We start from the raw sequence: 17,717 nt of genomic DNA, 5'->3' as shown, positions 1-17,717 counted from the left end.
TGTTGTTTGGTCACGAGTTGAATATTTTTCGATATTTGAATTCTTTGATTAGTTATTCTTTTTATTACATTGGCAAATGGCTTTTTTTAATGAAATTAATGTAGAAAATGTAAGGAACTATATCTTTTTTCTACGCATTCACAATTTGTTTTGATCCAACGTTATCGACGTCTTGACAACGCCTATTGTTGTATGACGTCAGAGAGTGAAATAACCACGTTTATTTCACATGTGAAATTATCGGTTTTTATTTGACTGGGAAATCAATGTAATTCAATGCTACCAATGATATAATTCGATTTCGACGTTTTGTGGTATTTTTTCACATAGAACACCACTTTGAATGATGTATACCGTAAAAACGAAGTCGGTGACTATATCATTGTTTTACATTATCAAAACGGAAATTGATCAACAACATATAGTTTTTTTTTAAGAAAATCTATGTATTAGAAATTAGAGGTTTAATGATTTTAAGATAAATTTAAGAAGGTTTTTCGCCGATTTTATGTGCTTTCTATACAAATGTTCACCTATTTTGAAAGATTTCAACCAGTAATATTTCAGATGATAAAAGAGATAAATGCATTATTTTTCCGATTTTCATTTTTAGTTCAACGAGCCAAAGTTGTATGCAAAATTTTACCAAAATCTGTGACATAGCCCATTTACTGTAACTTCCTTAAAGGAGTAAGTTGACAGTTTCGGCTGTGTTTACTTATTTGTAAATCTTATTGTGCTAAACTTCTTTTCTTATTACATTTATCTCTATCTAAAATGGTTTCTGCACAAAATGAAAAGACGGATAAAAACAAACTTTCAAGAGCAATAATTCCTATAAGCGGTCAATTGACAATTTCGGCAATGTTGACTTATTTGTAGATCTTACTTTGCTGAACACTTTTTCTTTTAAAATTTTTTCTATAACAGTTTGTGCAAAAAACGTAAAATTAGGTTGTCAAGGTCAATAACTCCTGTAAGGGGTAAATTGACGATTCATCCATGTCGACTTATTTGTTGGTCATATTTTGTTGAACATTTTTACTATTGAAAGATTCTCTCTATCAACTAGAGTTTCAAAAAAAAAATTGCAACAAAGGAAAAACATCATTATTTAAAATCAATAACTCCTATAAAGGGTCATTTGATGATTTTGCCAAGTAAACTTAATTGTAGATCTTATTGTTCTGGTCATTCTCACTGTTGAAATTTCTCTCTATCTGTTATAGTTCTCAAGATAGTAGGAAAAATACAAAATTTGCAAAATATTGACATTTCAGAGACAATCACGCCAAAATGTGTTGTTCGATTTTTCTGAAAACTCTACAGACGACAGACCTTCAACTTGACCATTTTTAACCATGTCAGATTTCCACTTAATGATTTAGCTTTTAAGATATAAGCCAAAAACTGAGTTTTAACACTATGTTATATGTGTAGCAACATCGGCCATGGTTGATGATGTTTCAAATTCCTGGATGAACAACATACCCTAAGGAAAATCCAGGTAATGTTTGGTAACAATTTGCCCAGTAGTTTCAGAGATATTTTAAATTTTAAAACGACGACGAAGGACGCCAAGTAATGGAAAAAGCCCACATGGCCCATTAGGTTAGGTGAGCTAAAAAAAACATTACTTACCATTCTCTTATACCAACAAACTGTTGTGCAAGGTACGTTTAGTCTAACCACCATTCTAAAGTTAGGTGTATGTTGTATAGGCGAGATTTTCTTTTTTCTTAGAACCGTATAATTTGTGGTAATTATGTTTATCATCGTGATAGGTTTCATAAAGGAAACATCCGGAGCATACGTCAGTCATAAAATTGTTTTTATCCGTGTTTGTTTGTTGTGTTGTTTTAATTTGTTTTTGTGTTTTTTTTTTTTTTTTTGTGTTTGTTTTTGGAGGGGGCTTTTTTTAAAAGGGTCAAATGTACCTACATCCATTATGTAAATGTGTTCTTTAGTTTACATCGCCGACTCTTTAAGTGTTCAATCAGTATATTGACGGTCAAAGAATACAATTCATTTCTCAGATGGAATTGTAAACATGTTAACAATTTCCAAAGTCGTCTAATCGGATAACGTTTTTTTTTTAATTTTGCTTTAAAACTTGGTCATATTCATTATGACAGTGTTGTTATTGAGACAGATTGCGTTTTGCAGTTTTCCACTCAGTTTATTTTGCCTAAAAGGCGTGTAATCTTTGTTTTTAATTCGATCTCAAATATTTGGTATTTTGTTTATGTTAATTATTATCTGCATTTTTTTTCTATCATTTACGAATGTCTGTCCATCCTCAGTCACAAACACATTCATTACTATATAGTTTTCTAGTGTATGATATGCATGATAATTTACAACCCTTCATAAATATGAAAATGAAATCTTTATTTGCAAGTTGTTTTTAAGAGGGTTTTAAGTTTCACGTTTTCTCATTCTTATAACTCGTTTATTGTTATGTTGTACAGGCCTTCATTTAAGCAAAAAGCTTTACCTATACAGAGTGTGTAAAAGTACATATTTCCGTTGACGTTGTGCACACAAACTAACAGCGACTTTTAAAAACTAGTTATTCGCAGAAATAAATAGAAAACGAAACAAAAACATACTTATTTAGTTTTGATATGCTTATATTTATTTAGTTCATTGCTACAAAATAGATCAAAACAAAATCATATGAGTTCAAGATATTTTGACTATAAAATGGTTAGCTTTCATACTCATTCATTCATACTATAATAATACACAAATTTGGAGGATGTTAAGACGAATCGTCCCTTTTGCTCCGATACGATTTCGAAGCTAAAATAGTCTGGTGTGTTACTGAAAAGTCTAAAAAGGGTTTCAAATCCCTTAAAGTTAGAACAAGGATACATAATGAAAATAACACTTAAATTTCGTGCATCTGAAGCGATTTTCTGTATTAACCTTCATCGTAAACGCTCAAATCGTAACATTTTAAAGCAAGGGGTTTTGTGAAGAAACGTTATGGGGGACTATATGACCAATAAGGAACTAAATAATAGCCAAATTCAACCAAGGTCATTATTGCCGAGGGGTTGGAACTTTACTTTCTTAATAATTTCTTAATAATATATATTTATCAACGGAGAATTTTAGAAAAGTATTTTATAAAAGAGTCAGATACAGTATTATGGTTTTCGATTATAATTCATCGTCAACAGAAACAGAGACAATTGTCATATTTATATAGTCTCTGATAGAATATAGTGTTACCTGTCACGACTATATTTGTAATAGGTTGTTGAATTTTCTTTTTTGGTTATTTGTTGATGTGTAGTCCACTCAAATCCGACAGCTACCAAATGAGCTACGGTGAAAATATAATAATATGTTCTTCTTGTATTTTAATCTTGTATGGTTTTGGTGTCATGAAATAGAAGTTCCTTCATAATATAATTTCCAAATGGAATACATTTTCTGTACTCTTAGGCCCGAGAACACAGTTATTTCGTTGTGCATTTCTTTTAGACAATAAAGTCAAATTAAAAAAATCGCACCTGCTCTATCTCAAAAAGAATTTTACAGTGTAGTGTACTACTATTGGGACAAATAATATCAAAATTATAGAAAAGTCTACCAGCTCTAACTCAAAATATTGACAATTCTATGTTAAGGGGGTCTAAAATTCAGTTTGACAGCTTCAGGCATACTAGTTTTTGACCTTTTTTAACTGGACCAAATCACTACTTTACATAAAGATTCAGCACCCAAAATTTTTTTAACATGTAATTTCATCCCCTTTCTTAATATTTCATGCATAAAATATAAAGAAATGAATTTGGAAAGTGTATGAAAAAAATTTGCAAGTTATACACTGTCCACACTAGGGAATATATTTGTAAGACAACGAAAATCTAAGGACGATAACTGTGTCCTCGGACCATATAAGTTCCACTGGAAAAATATAACATAATTTGTTCCTTACAGAATAAAGGGTATATAATATATGATCCAACAGGAACAGATATTATGGCATTGTTTATAACAAAGTTTTCAGGGGAACTTCTGTTAGACGGAACAAATATACGTTGACAGTGGTGTCATAGTGGTGTTAACATCATTGATACAGCAACACGAGACAGCAACACAACAACATAACGTAACCAAAACATTAATTGTATTTATTTCATAAAGAAAAAAATCTAAATTGTATCAACAAGTATATTATTATAATAATGGTCTTTGAAAAATCAGTGACTGTCTATATTATTTTGAACAATTTATCATTTCACAACACTAAGAATAGAAATACAAACGAATTTCATAGCAAAATCTTAATTAGTATGTACCATAATGGTATAAATTAATGTTCAATTCACTTGCAGTTATAAAATAATGTATTTCAAATATAATACATGTATATGCTTTTAAATGTAAACTGAATCCTTTATGTAATATGATTAGAATTCCTTCTGCAGTTTATTAAGTAAAGAGAAGCTATATATGTAAGAGAAATTAAATGTAATACAACTACCATGTTGAAAATAATGGAACTGAAATATTGCATGTATTTATTATTGCGATTGGTGATCATTAGCAGGATAAAAATGCAGGACTAGTTGGTGCAGTTTCAGGAAATACAATGAAGTCAAAATTTGAAATTAAGCTTTTAATAACGAATGTAGTACTAATTCATCACTTTTTGGCAATAATAAAAACATCGCAAATGATTCTGAATTTACAGTTTGCAAAGTAATCCCCGTGCATGTAAAACATAGGGGTTATGATAAGATTACAAATTATGCATACCCCCGCTATTAGAAGTGGGTGATAATGATTCAAGCTTCCAAAACATGACACAAGTTTACATGATAATGCTGTTTTATCATAAGTAAGAGTACATGAATTTCTGCATCAATGAAAACCGTGTTTAATGTTATTATCATGAAGCTAGAAAACCTGCATGTGGAATTGATTTCGCTGTGAACATGTCAAAAGTAAATAATATTAAAACTGATTTTTATTCAGTTGTACAATTGTCATGGTTGAGGGTCCGGATGGGGTCTGCATGTATGTTTTCCTAATTTTTTTAGCCTTTTTTACTATTCTTTTTTTTCTGTTTTTATTTATTCTTAAATTTTTTGTCCTTTATTCTATATTCTGTAAACCTTATCCAGACCCTCATGAATCAACATATTATGCGATTTAATATTGATTTTTATTAACAAACAACCAATGAGTATATGTTTCTATCACAGACTGTTCATCAAACATATTTGACATGAGTTCTCTACGGATTTCTAATCCAGGCCTCCATTATATCTGGCTGTGCTGCTGACATTACAACCGTATATGTAGTTTTGCTAAAAGTATAAAACATTTTTTTTAAAAAGCAGTCTTTATACAATTTAAGTCTTCTTTACTCAGCAAAGTCTATGAAGGAATGTGGTAAAATTAATGGCAAATAAAATGTCTTTGTTATCAAATCATGGCTTTGTTTTTTGTGAAACTTGTTGTATGCTATTTAAAACTGATATGCCAAAAATTGCCATATATTGTCAATATTATTGATTCATATAAAAATAAATAAAAATTAGTGTGATAGTTTATATGTGTTAGCCCTGTAAGCATGTGATTCAATGATGAGTTGAAGAGTGTATAAAAATATGTTTAATCTTTTTTTACTATTTACTTATTCATAACAGGTGGTGTTGACATCACGTTGAAAAGTGATTTCTTTGATATACTTTTCTGACCCATGGAATTCATTGCTTTTATTGCAGGATCCCTGAAACAAAAATTAAAATCGATAGCTGAACTTAAATAATGTAACAAAACCATAGGATCATATAGATTTCTTTTAAACATAATTTAATTTTACCACAATATTACTACTGACTGTAATCTAAACTTTGATGATCTGATTCACTTTCATGCAGAAATGGCGGATAAAATATCTTTAAAAAAGTTGATACTCTGACTGAGAGAATCGACTTTGAGTGGTATTTCTATACCCCTTTCTCAAATAAATATAATATAAATATGAAATCAACTTTCTTATTATATATTTTTCTGGCAAGTAAGCTTATAAGAAAACTTGCTTGAAACTATAAAAGATATATTTTGATAAGACTAAGTTTGAGTTTGAGTTATTTCCCTTATCCCCATGTTGGACCTAGGTGTAACTGGTTGATCTTTGTATTTGACTAACCAAATTGAAACATGTAGTACAGGCAAGTGTGAGAAGAAATTCTAACTAGATTCTGGTGATGAATCATGCAAGGCTTAAAGAAATATTTTGGAAAACTTTTTGTTAATAAGTCTAAAGGTCAGCATAAAATGTTGAACTTGGCTGAATTATGAAGGAATGTGTGCACTTTGACCGCCAACATGGTAACAAAAGGGAAACAATTCTTGCTCAAATTTGTTTCTGTCAAACAAACATATCACATACCTTCTGTCATCACCTGCTGGAGGTGGTGCCCAGTGGTCATAATTTGTTTCAACTTCATACCATCTGAATAAGCAAAAGGTGAAAGTACAAACAGTGAATACGTTTTAAACTGAAATGGTACTTAGGATCTGGACCTATAATATGATTCTGAACAAGAATTTATGAGGTGCAGTCACTCATTCAGTTTTCATATATTTTCAATGCGGTAAATTCAATATCGTTCAAACACTAGTTTTCTGTCAATCCCATTATATCTGTCAGTCTTTCTTTTGTTTTCTCTTTTTTTTTGGGGGGTTGGGGTCTTCAGCAAAAGTAAGTCACCCGTGTTAAACATAAAATACTCATATATCTGAAAAGTGATAAACGGAGTAAAATCTGCGGCCCCTGTCCGGAATCATGTTCCCGAGCGAGGAGTGATCGTATGAGCGGAATAAAATGACTTGATTATTCGTGTAAGAAAAAATATATAAACAGATCACTATGAAAACTATAAAATTCACGTGCACTTAGGGTGGATGGATTATAAATCAAGAACACCTTAAAATTTCAACAACAAGACATAGCATTTAGATAAAAAAAAACTATTAACTAAAATATGTGAATCAATGGATTGTCAACAATTTTATCATATACTGTTATGCCAATTAATCATTTATTAACATGGTTTGGTAAAACAAACGTGACATACACAGTACGGTGATTTTATGGAGTTTGTTTGCTCTTAAAAAGAAATGTCAGTGTTTATATTTAATGTTAAATTTAACTATAATTATACAGATATACAAATCAAAAGCCTGGTATATCTTGCATGAGTATTTTTTATACTCTTTAGGAACATTGTTTGTCAAAATAGCTGTTTCATTATATTTATCCAAACAAATGTTGTTAGCCATTCCAAAGTTCATGTCTTTGGAACTAAGTAGCACAATCGAGGTAAAACGAATCTTTTTTGTTTTTGTTGCATTCATTTCACATTTCTGAATAAACCTTCATCAGGAATCATCAGACACAAACTTGAAGCAAACAAAAAGGATAAATATATGGGGTTACTATAAATAAATAGATCATAAAAAGAATTATATACTAGTAGCCAAAACCATATAAGTTTAACATTGCCTTAGGCAGTTGCAATCCAGTCATTAAAAAGTCATTATGACACTTTTTAAGTTCACAAACCTTCCTGATTTGGCATCCAGTTTCCATATATCTATTGGACCAACTCTCCCTTTAGTTATGACTGCCCCTTCTCCTACGCGAACGCCTCCCATAATCGTGTAAAACGAAGCAGCTGTTGTTGTGTAGGCAACTTTTTCAAGTGCGGATGTGAAATTTTCAGACATTGCTAATGTCTACAAAAATAGAAATCTAAGTAGTTGGAAAACGATAAAAATATATACGGTCTTGACTTTCATATATAATGTTGCCTCACTTTTCCATCAATATAAATTATTGAACTTTATACATTTTGGGATTGCCCAAACAATCAAGTTTTATTCAGAATATCTAGATGATTCCGTCTTTTCCTTTGTTGGTTCTTTGTCTCATTTGCATATACGTCTCATCTTACTTTGGTCATTTTGCAATATCAATAAATAGCTAACTTTGGCCCAGAATCAGGAAATGGAATTCTTAGAATTTTGGAGCTTTTAGGGTTATCAATTATGAACAAGGAAGTAAACTACTTACATCTCTCAGGAGAAAACTGACAGGGCTGGCATTTCTGTCTAAAATGGCGATTAAAATATTCATCCACCATGCTCCCTGGTCTGAAAATTGAAATTGACAATAATAACTTAGTACTCTTGTATAGTATAAAAATAACACTTTATATATTTGGTGAGTTCGAACCCATTTTCTGAATTTAACTTCATTGAGAACGCTTATACCAAAAAAAAAATGCCAATGATGTGTAAGTACTTGATTATGTGTATGACCAAAAGATTCGAAACCAAGCACATTGAATTTGTTTTAAAAAATCACAGGAGAAGACGATATGCAAGCTGTGTAATCGAAGTGAAACATTGACTTAAACATGAATCGGTTATAAAATATCAATGTAAACATAAGTGCGTAGTTTCGTTAACATAGTAGAAAAATGCAAACTGCAGTGATCAAAAAGGTATTTTGCTCTAACGGATGAGCAATTCCTCCTCCACTAGTCACTGGTGTTGCTCAAGGTTATTTAAATATGGTGCTAAGATGCAATCGGTATTGTCATAATAACGTTAAAAAAATCTACTGCACCAGATGCACATTTCGAAAATTGATCTCACTCTTCCATGATGCTAGAGGTCAAAATATTTGCAAATCAAACTAATACAAACATTGAAGGGCTGATGGGCTGGTGATACAGTTAGACACTTATGTATCCCGTCATACTTTGAACGACAAAATTGTTTTATTAATAATATTACTTTTACTGTTAATAGATATAAGAAGATGTGGTATGAGTGCCAATGAGACAACTCTCCATCCAAGTCAAAATTTATAAAAGTAAACCATTATAGGTCAAAGTACGGTCTTCAACACGGAGCCTTGGCTCACATCGAACAGCAAGCTATAAAGGGCCCCAAAAATGACTAGTGCAAAACCATTCAAACGGGAAAACCAACGGTCTAATCTATATAAAAAACGAGAAACACTTATGAACCACATCAACAAACGACAACTACTGAACATCAGATTCCTGACTTAGGACAGGTGTAAACAATTGCAGCGGGTTTAAACGTTTTAATGGTACCAAACCTTCACCCTTTTTCCGAAACAATAGTGTTTTTTAAGTCTGTTTTTTGTGATATACATTTGACGTGTCTCTGTACTTATGTATCCCGTCATACTTTGAACCACAAAATTATTTTATTTATTAATATTACTTTTACTGTTAAGTCTGTTTTTTGTGATAACCATTTTACGTGACTCTGTACTTATGTATCCCGTCATACTTTTAACGACAAAATTATTTTATGTCTACCTGTGCGAATTTCAAACGCGCGATTTTACGCCAGTACTTAAAACCTTCCATCCTTTATGGGTGGATTTTACATAGATAAATAAAACCGTATAAATAAAAAAGCAAAATGAGGATGTTAAATTTGATGTATGCCTTTTTGTGCTTCTTCGTTACATTTGTTTGTTTTTATAGTGATTAAGATGATAACACAATGTTGACTGATGTACCCCTATTTTTGACATTTTTACCTATTGTGTCTGTTTGTTTTGTTCACGCATCGTTGACAATATAATGGAATTTGATGCGACTGTTATACAAGTGAGAGGTTTAGCTAGCTATAAAACCAGGTTCAATTCACCATTTTCTACATAAGAAAATGCCTGTACCAAGTCAGGAATATGACAGTTGTTATCCATTCGTTTGATGTGTTTGGGCTTTTGATTTTGCCATTTGATTAGGGACTTTCCTTTTTGAATTTTCCTCGAAGTTCAGTATTTTTGTGATTTTACTTTACACTTACAGTTCAGCAGCAGAAACGAGGAAATAAGAAACTTATCCGTACATGCTAAATTATAAGACAGATATTCCATAACGGTCAACCAAATATTTATTGCTTCCGTAAAACGATGTCATTCAGAACCGTTCGATCGCTTCCTTTTAAGCAGCAACCTTTTTATTATGGAAATCATGTTAAGAAATGCAAATCCTGAAATATTGTATCATCTGGGAAATATATGCTATGAGGTGTCCTTTATTTCATGTTCCATTGGACAGATTCATTCAACATATTTGAATTTTATGTAAGAAAACATCATACATATAACTGAGAGGATAGCGTCTTTCCATTCTTCTTGAAAAGTCCATTTGTGTAGGTTGCCTCATACGAAAATGGGACCAAATCGAATAGAAGATGAGAACATTTGGTTCCCATAGGAATACCAATTTTCTGTTAAAATACACGTTCTCCAAAAATAACAAATATATGTTGTCAATAAAAAAAGAACAGAATCTTAATCATTTCACTTTTTAAAAAGCCGAAGATTTTGAAAGCCGAAGATTTTGAAAAGCCGAAGATTTTGAAAAGCCGAAGATTTTGAAAGCCGAAGATTTTGAAAAGCCGAAGATTTTGAAAAGCCGAAGATTTTGAAAAGCCGAAGATTTTGAAAAGCCGAAGATTTTAGAATTGATAATAATCGGCGGGATTCTGAAAGCCGAAGATTTATTTGTATCCATGTATTTTTAAAGGAAAAATAATAATAATCGGGGGGTTCACTGTGGCTTTCCATACTGTGGCTTTCCATACTTTCAGATAAAACTTTTGTTTGAATCAGAGTGTGCATGTTTTTATACAAAATAAAAAAATAAAAATAGCACTTTATAAATTTCATGCGTCCGAAGCGTTTTTTTTTTTATTTACCTTTACCAGGAACACTAACTGAAGGCGCCGAATATTTGAAAGCCAATGATGAATAAGAAGTATGATTCGTCTATTCCTAAAACAAGACATTTCTATCTACATTGGCGATTTTTTATGAAACAAAGTTTGACTAATTCTTTCATCTTATCTTTACACTTTTCCCGATTTATCTTTTATTTCAGGTTTAAAATGATGAATATTTTTGTAACGCCGAGTAAATAAATCAAACGGTTGTATACTTTTGTAAGACATAAGGGACTTTGATTTGTATGTACTTTAATAGATTTTGGAATTTGTTTAGAATCCACATCTGATAATTATGTCAGTTCCTATAAATCTTTGGTTGTAATGGTACATTTTATGCACCGTACAATATTATCTCTATGTGTCAGATTTAACCAACAGGTAACCAGAGTGCTGTAAGATAATCGTTATGAATCATATTCCTCTATCAGTATTAACAAATAAATCTAAAGTTCTCTTGAAAAATCATGTTCACCTCTTTCGTCCATTGTCATAGTAAATGCATTTGGTCTTTGGCCAGTTACAAGCCCAACATAGCCAGCGTAGGTAATCCCTGTATAGGCTGTCTGAAATTCAAAATGGAAAATGTCATCCTAATAACAAAAATACATGAAAAGGGACAGGACAAACAAACAAGTAAGGAGAACAGCATCATTAAAATAATACCACACAACAAATGTAATCAAGTGCTCCCCGTCACCAATTAATTAAGGAGCCTAAAGGTTTAAAAAAAAATGGGACGCATCATCTATATTACATGCATTACATTCTAGTAATATTTGGTTAAGTGTGATATTTTACATCTTTATCCGTTTCAATACCTATGTGGTGATCAATATGTCGAATTTGCTCGTACGTTTTCTGGTTTCAAAAGGAGGATAACATCTTTATATCGTATCAATTACCTTAATTATACATCCGTTGCACCAATTATCGTGATCCAATCTCAGACGTCCTTGAGACTGTTTTAATTGACGTCAGGATAGTTTTGTGTTTGTAGGTTTTTTTTATAGTGCTAATGTTTTTTTCATTTACTTTGATCCTGCGTGTGTTTTTTCATTATTACTTTGTACTTCGATCCTAAATATGTTGTTCGATAACTTCGTCCTGCAGATATATTTTTGATTTTTTTCGATATCGCAGATGTGTTTCTGAATTTCACCAATTATAACAGATTAATCAATCAAACTAGAAATGATAACAAAATCATTAACATGATCAACGGGTCAACTAATCTTTCCATATAATGCATACCTTTCCTCCTTTCTGGTAGTCTACTCTAATCGAAATATTTCTCAGTATCTCAGTGAAACTGTAGTCTAGGTTTCTGGCATGCCATATTGTACCATTAGCATCCTGCATGACTATACTAGTACAAAACCTGACCATAAAATATAATCAATATTATTCGGATCGGAAATTCTGTCATCCCACCAAGACATAAAAACAAATCATAAGCCCAGTATTAAACTACGCCATGAGTGTATGGAATTGTTCCAAAATTATATGCAACTTCATGAAAATCTATTTTATATATTGTTTTGATAAATCTACAGCTTTCAGTATCTAGCTGTAGTTCAACTTATCTGGAACACTTATTTACTGTTTCCAAATATACCTCTACATCATTCACGTAAGAGAAAATTTTAGAAAATCACAAATCCGTCCTTCTCTCATTTGGTGTTTACATAAAAAAGGACGATGGAAATCTCCCGTCTACATACTGGATACCTACACTTCACAAAATACTTATAAAGAAAGATATGTAGTCGAGTTGTCAAGATGTTTGACTAAGCATCTCTGTTAAGTTCTCACCGCCATTCTTTCTACAGTAAATGATGACCTTCAGAAATATTGTGGTGATGTATATTCAACCAGCGTTGTCTAAAAATGTAGATTCTTAAAAATTCTAAAGACTTAAATACAATTTTTACAATTTGCAGTAACATCGAAACTTAAGATTTTTTTGTACGCTTTACGCTACTTTACCAAATGTTCCATTGTCGACTATATCGTCTCATTAAATAGAGCTTTTCCTAAAATTAACTTTGGAATCGTAGATACAAATTCCTTGTTTTAAGCCATGAAAAATCTTACTGTGTGTGAAGAACCACAATAATTTCAAAAACAAATACACCCAAGATATCTTCAATAAACAACATTTCAGTGAGTGCTAACATCTCATATATCCCAGTGAACTGGAGACGTACGGATTTTGGTGAACCATAACTGATATTGATGACTTCAAACTAGAATATACGACAAACATGACGAGTTTAACTATCAAATTGTCAACTTCTCTCAACAACTCTTATGAGTTTGAATGTCCCTTTTGTATCTTTCGCCTCTCTTTCTCATTCTCGGCATGTTAATGTTAATGCCGAAATCGACTTAAGTGTCAATCAGCCTAAGAATCAGGCAGTGGTGATAATATGACAAACAAAAACCCACTCAAGTTGACATAAATTTATGTTCAAAATGTATAATGGTGCACGAATATAACATTCGTTTTCTTTTCCAGTTCTGATAATTCGAGATATAATTTGGTTGAAATGCACTAGAAATTAACAAATAAGGGGAGCTAACTCCGCAATTTGGTATCATTCTTACCAAAAGTTATCTAAAGATTTCTCGAATTACCAGGCACGCAGAAATGAAAGATCTACCATTTCTAACTCATGATGAGGGTAACTTCAAAAGAGTATGGTTAGGTCGGTGGGTTTTTTTCGGCCATGCTTTGATTTTTTTCAAAATTGTCTGATTCTTACAAAGACTGGCACTTAACATAAGGTTTGCAGTCACCATCACGAATTGGTTAACTGGTACTGTGTTTTAACTCACTGGTTTGGCAGTCTTAGGTCATAAGATACCAGAAGAGTCGTTTGATCTGTAATTTTATCAATTGTGTCCTATTTCCTATTGTGATATTTTCAGTGAGTGTGAATTCGCATGGCGGGTGATGCATGCATAGCAGCTAGAAAATGCTTATACTGTTGACGCATCCGGTCTATATGAAGCTCACTTTGGAGTTCATGCGATTCCCAGATTTTGTGTTTTACAATGATTTGTATCTTCTTAATGAATTTATGAGATTTGAACATTAGTAAAATACTGTTGCCTTAATCCAAACGTCTTATCATATTTCAATTTAAACATTTGTTCACTGCTGATGAACCACCTGAAATTTTCAACTGTTATGCATCATAGGAATGTAGGGTTTAATTAATAATTCCAAAGCAACTTGCTCGTCCGAAGTGCAAGTTAAGATTACCGTTCAGAGCATAAAAGGCCCTTATGTATTCCTTCATTGTCGCTATTGATTCGTTCAAAAACATACAGAACGACTTACGCAGAAATATCATACAACAAATTGCACGTTACCACATCCCCAAGGCTCATGTTCAGTGTTTTGGCGATACCTGGAGTAAAAAGAAAACAAAAGTCTACTTATATAATCATAGTAGTTCCAAAATCATACCAGCAATATAAAGAAAATATAAAAACAAAATATAATTAATTAGAAGCATTTTCACGTCAAATAAAGTAAAATAGACATAAATGACACAAGAATAGTTACACTTTATGGTTTGTTATCCAAACCAAGTATACTTTCAAGTTACGCTTATTTTATTTGACTTGTATAGCAGTATTTTTCTTTTAAATGAATACAATTAGTGCAACTGTTAAGCTAAAGTAAATTTAAATCTACTTATGTGTTCAAAATAAGAAGGAATAACTACTTCCACAATTAGTGATACATTCTTTTCCCTATTTTATCATTTTAGAGTGATACCTTAAAATTCATCCGCTAAGCCAGAAAATCATACCTCTCATTTCACCAGCATACGGTTTCGCTAGATATTTGTCGACATCCGCAGCTATTTTCCTGATAAGTGGTAAACTGATGGTTGGATCGGGTAGAAATTGTCTGAAAAAAACATTAAAGCCAGAAGAAATTTCAAGCTTGTACTATTGTCTTTCTCGATTCAGGAAATCAGACACAACCACTCGAAGTGTTTATTTCTTAATTTTATTATGTATTTAACACTAAAATTAAATATGGGTGTAAGGAAATTACAAAGTTTATGAAAGAACTCAACATTCACGAGGTAACAGAGCCAGATGAAATTCCACTTACGTGTTTGCAAGCAACAAGACGCCACTTCTTATGTACATGTATGCCTCACGATTGCCTGTTATGCAACCAATCAGATTCGGCATCTCTACAAGAAGACTAGTCATCATGTTTCCTTAATTTTGGACACACATTAGGGGTTGTGAGAGGGGTGTTATCCTGAATTACCGGAAAATTATGAAGCATTTTTCCCGGATCCCGAAAAATTAAGCTTTAATTACCGAGTCCCGATAAGTATAAATCCCGAATTCCCGCAAAAATAAAGGCCCAGTCCCAATGTCCCGAAAAACGTCCTTCCGCCACTCACATTCCATACAATTTTAGAGGGGGTCATACCCAGGAACATATATATTGATATACTGTTCCCAGGTCATACCTAAAGAAGATTTGATGAAACTAAAGTATGTAATAAATTTGTTTATAAAATTTTATCCAATTATTGTTTCATGAGTTTACCAAAACGTATCCAAAACTCTTAGATGCGCGGCGGATACGCCGGGGTAACGATGAAACATCTTAACCAAAAATACCAAAATAACACTTGGTTTGATACAGAGAACCTAGGAAAATGCAAACCATCTATGAATCCATGACATGTAAGACTGTAGTAACTTCAAATGAATGATACTAAGCCTTATCACCACGATGGTCTTGTGGGAGCACGCTCAATCATCTCGAGTGCTGTAGGTCGATTCTCCGTTCGGGTAATTTAACCACACTATTTCGTTTTGCTGCTCCCCCCTACCCCAAGCACCTGGAATCTATACATAAAGCTAGCAAATAATAGTCGGCTCGACCTTAGAGCAGGATGGTTTTCCTTTGGACTATTACCTTGCGAGTTATCGCGTTAAAATCCTCCTCGGTGTGTCGTCTAGTACAAAGTAGGGTATATTCATAATTCATTATCATTTTATCGTCATGAATATCATGACATGTAATATCATACGCCTTCGTCTATAAGAGTAAGCCAACACAAGCAGCTCCACATCAACTCTCTATATAGTGTGCAGAGAAAAGTCACTATGGAACGTGTGTAAAGCAGAATATTATCCTATGATATATTGCCCCACCCCCACCCCTCCCCTAGACAATATTTCATGATTTATGTATCATGAAATATTGTCCCCATCTATGAAAAAGTGTCCAAAGAAGGATAAATTTCCATATAAAGTTTTGTCTATATATAAACAATATTTCATAGATGAATAGTATTAAATTTTGTCTTGTTAAAGGGAGGTTATCCAAGGTTATAATTTGTGTATTTTGAGACAATATTTCATAGACGGATTGTCATGATATTTTGTCTCATGAAAGGGAGGTTATCAACATACATGTATATTATTTTGGATAATGATATTATTAAAATGTTTTATTTTGTTCATCATGAAAAATATTTTAAAGATTCCAGACACTCACAATTTCATGCAGAGGAAGACATAATTTGATTAAGGTTCATGTGGACATTTTGGCTAATATGGGTTGTATTTACACAACAAAATTTACTCGGAGTGCAGACAAACCTGTGCATCTGAAAATTGTTTAGACATGCATGTAGCATGTCCTAGATATATATAAAATTCAAAAGCATTTTTTTGTTTCAGAAAATTAAAAAATTAACTGGATTTTGCTGTCCACTTTTTTTCATTCCTGCAGAAGGTGCCAAAATAAACAAAGTTAGGAAAGTGTTTTGAGAACTTCCCCTTGTGCAATACTTAAGGTAAACTGTATTGATTGGCATGGACAATAGAGGACAATAGATGTCTGACAACAATAGATTTATAAACTGTGTAACTGAGTGGACCGTATCAAATGCAACTCAGGTGTTTATTTCATCATCTTCTGAAGGACTAAGAAAACATGGACAGCAAAATCCAGTTAAATTTTTAATTTTCTGAAACATAAAATGCATTTGAATTTTATATATCTGGGGCATGATATGCCTTAAAATGTTTCCAGATGCACAGGTGTGTCTGCACTCAGAGTGAATTTTGCGGTGTAAACAAAGTAGTCAAAGGGACTACATGAACCTTAAGAAATATTTTCACGAACAGCAGTTTACACTGTCAGAAATATTGTCATGGACAGCATTTCATAGTGAAATATTTTCCAGAAGGAGGTGACAAAATTTCATGGACAAGGACACTATTTCATAATAAATATTTTATTGGACAAACAGTATTTCATAGGGGACATTAATTTATGTTACACGTGCACTTTGTCATAAAAGACCTTGAAAAATAACTTGCATATTTTCCGTAAAAACGTTACAGTATCAAATTAAATTACACCAACATACATACATGATTTTCAATAAATTTTTTGGTCAAAATGGGGCAAAAGTGACATCCTCCTAATAACTGATATTTAAACATTTTAAAATGAAATAAGAAGAAAGTATAAGAGCTGAAACCGGACAAATTTATTAACGGATCAGTAAGACTTACTTCATTATAGCGTAAATATCTGGTACAAGTTGTTTGTATTTCAGAGCCACCTCTGTCCATCTTTGCTCTTCAGGTAGATCAAGATTAACAACAAACGCAGGAGGATTGACAGGGTCGCCAGAAAATCCATTAATGCATGTAACTGACAACAAAATCAAGAAAGCAGAAAACATTGTTATGGAGGTTGCCATGTTTTTATCATGTGACATGTCAGGATATGTCATATGATTTTAATCGTACAATAAATTTTCACGTTTAAGTATGTGATATTATAGTACCTTTGAATAAAACAGAAAAATTATTGCAGAGTGATAAAGAATCACGAA

The 17,717-nt window shown here is 32.2% G+C and overlaps 2 protein-coding genes across 2 annotated transcripts in view; both read right to left on the bottom strand.

The window, feature by feature from the left end:
* Positions 1 to 1,727, bottom strand: part of LOC127736513 (quinone oxidoreductase PIG3-like) — a 39,171-nt gene extending 37,444 nt beyond the window's left edge. The window contains exon 1 of the mRNA XM_052247079.1: positions 1,642 to 1,727. Within this exon, the coding sequence (XP_052103039.1) occupies positions 1,642 to 1,695 (54 nt within the window). The 5' untranslated portion in view covers positions 1,696 to 1,727. The remainder of the gene's footprint in view (positions 1 to 1,641) is intronic.
* A 2,400-nt stretch (positions 1,728 to 4,127) lies between these two features.
* On the bottom strand, positions 4,128 to 17,590 carry LOC127736514 (N-acylethanolamine-hydrolyzing acid amidase-like). The gene is made up of 10 exons (XM_052247082.1): positions 17,392 to 17,590; positions 14,640 to 14,740; positions 14,162 to 14,231; positions 12,067 to 12,193; positions 11,288 to 11,378; positions 8,108 to 8,187; positions 7,598 to 7,770; positions 6,422 to 6,484; positions 5,660 to 5,755; positions 4,128 to 5,330 (listed from the first exon to the last, which is right to left on the bottom strand). Exons 1-10 carry the CDS (start codon positions 17,580 to 17,582, stop codon positions 5,258 to 5,260), a joined length of 1,065 nt encoding a protein of 354 aa, XP_052103042.1. The 5' UTR covers positions 17,583 to 17,590; the 3' UTR covers positions 4,128 to 5,257.
* Between the last annotated feature and the right edge of the window lie 127 nt (positions 17,591 to 17,717).

The sequence above is a fragment of the Mytilus californianus genome, unplaced genomic scaffold (assembly GCF_021869535.1).
Source record: "Mytilus californianus isolate M0D057914Y unplaced genomic scaffold, xbMytCali1.0.p SCAF_31, whole genome shotgun sequence".
NCBI classification, from domain to species: domain Eukaryota; kingdom Metazoa; phylum Mollusca; class Bivalvia; order Mytilida; family Mytilidae; genus Mytilus; species Mytilus californianus.
Note: the sequence above shows the minus strand (reverse complement) of the source record. Positions and strands in the feature narration are given on the sequence as shown.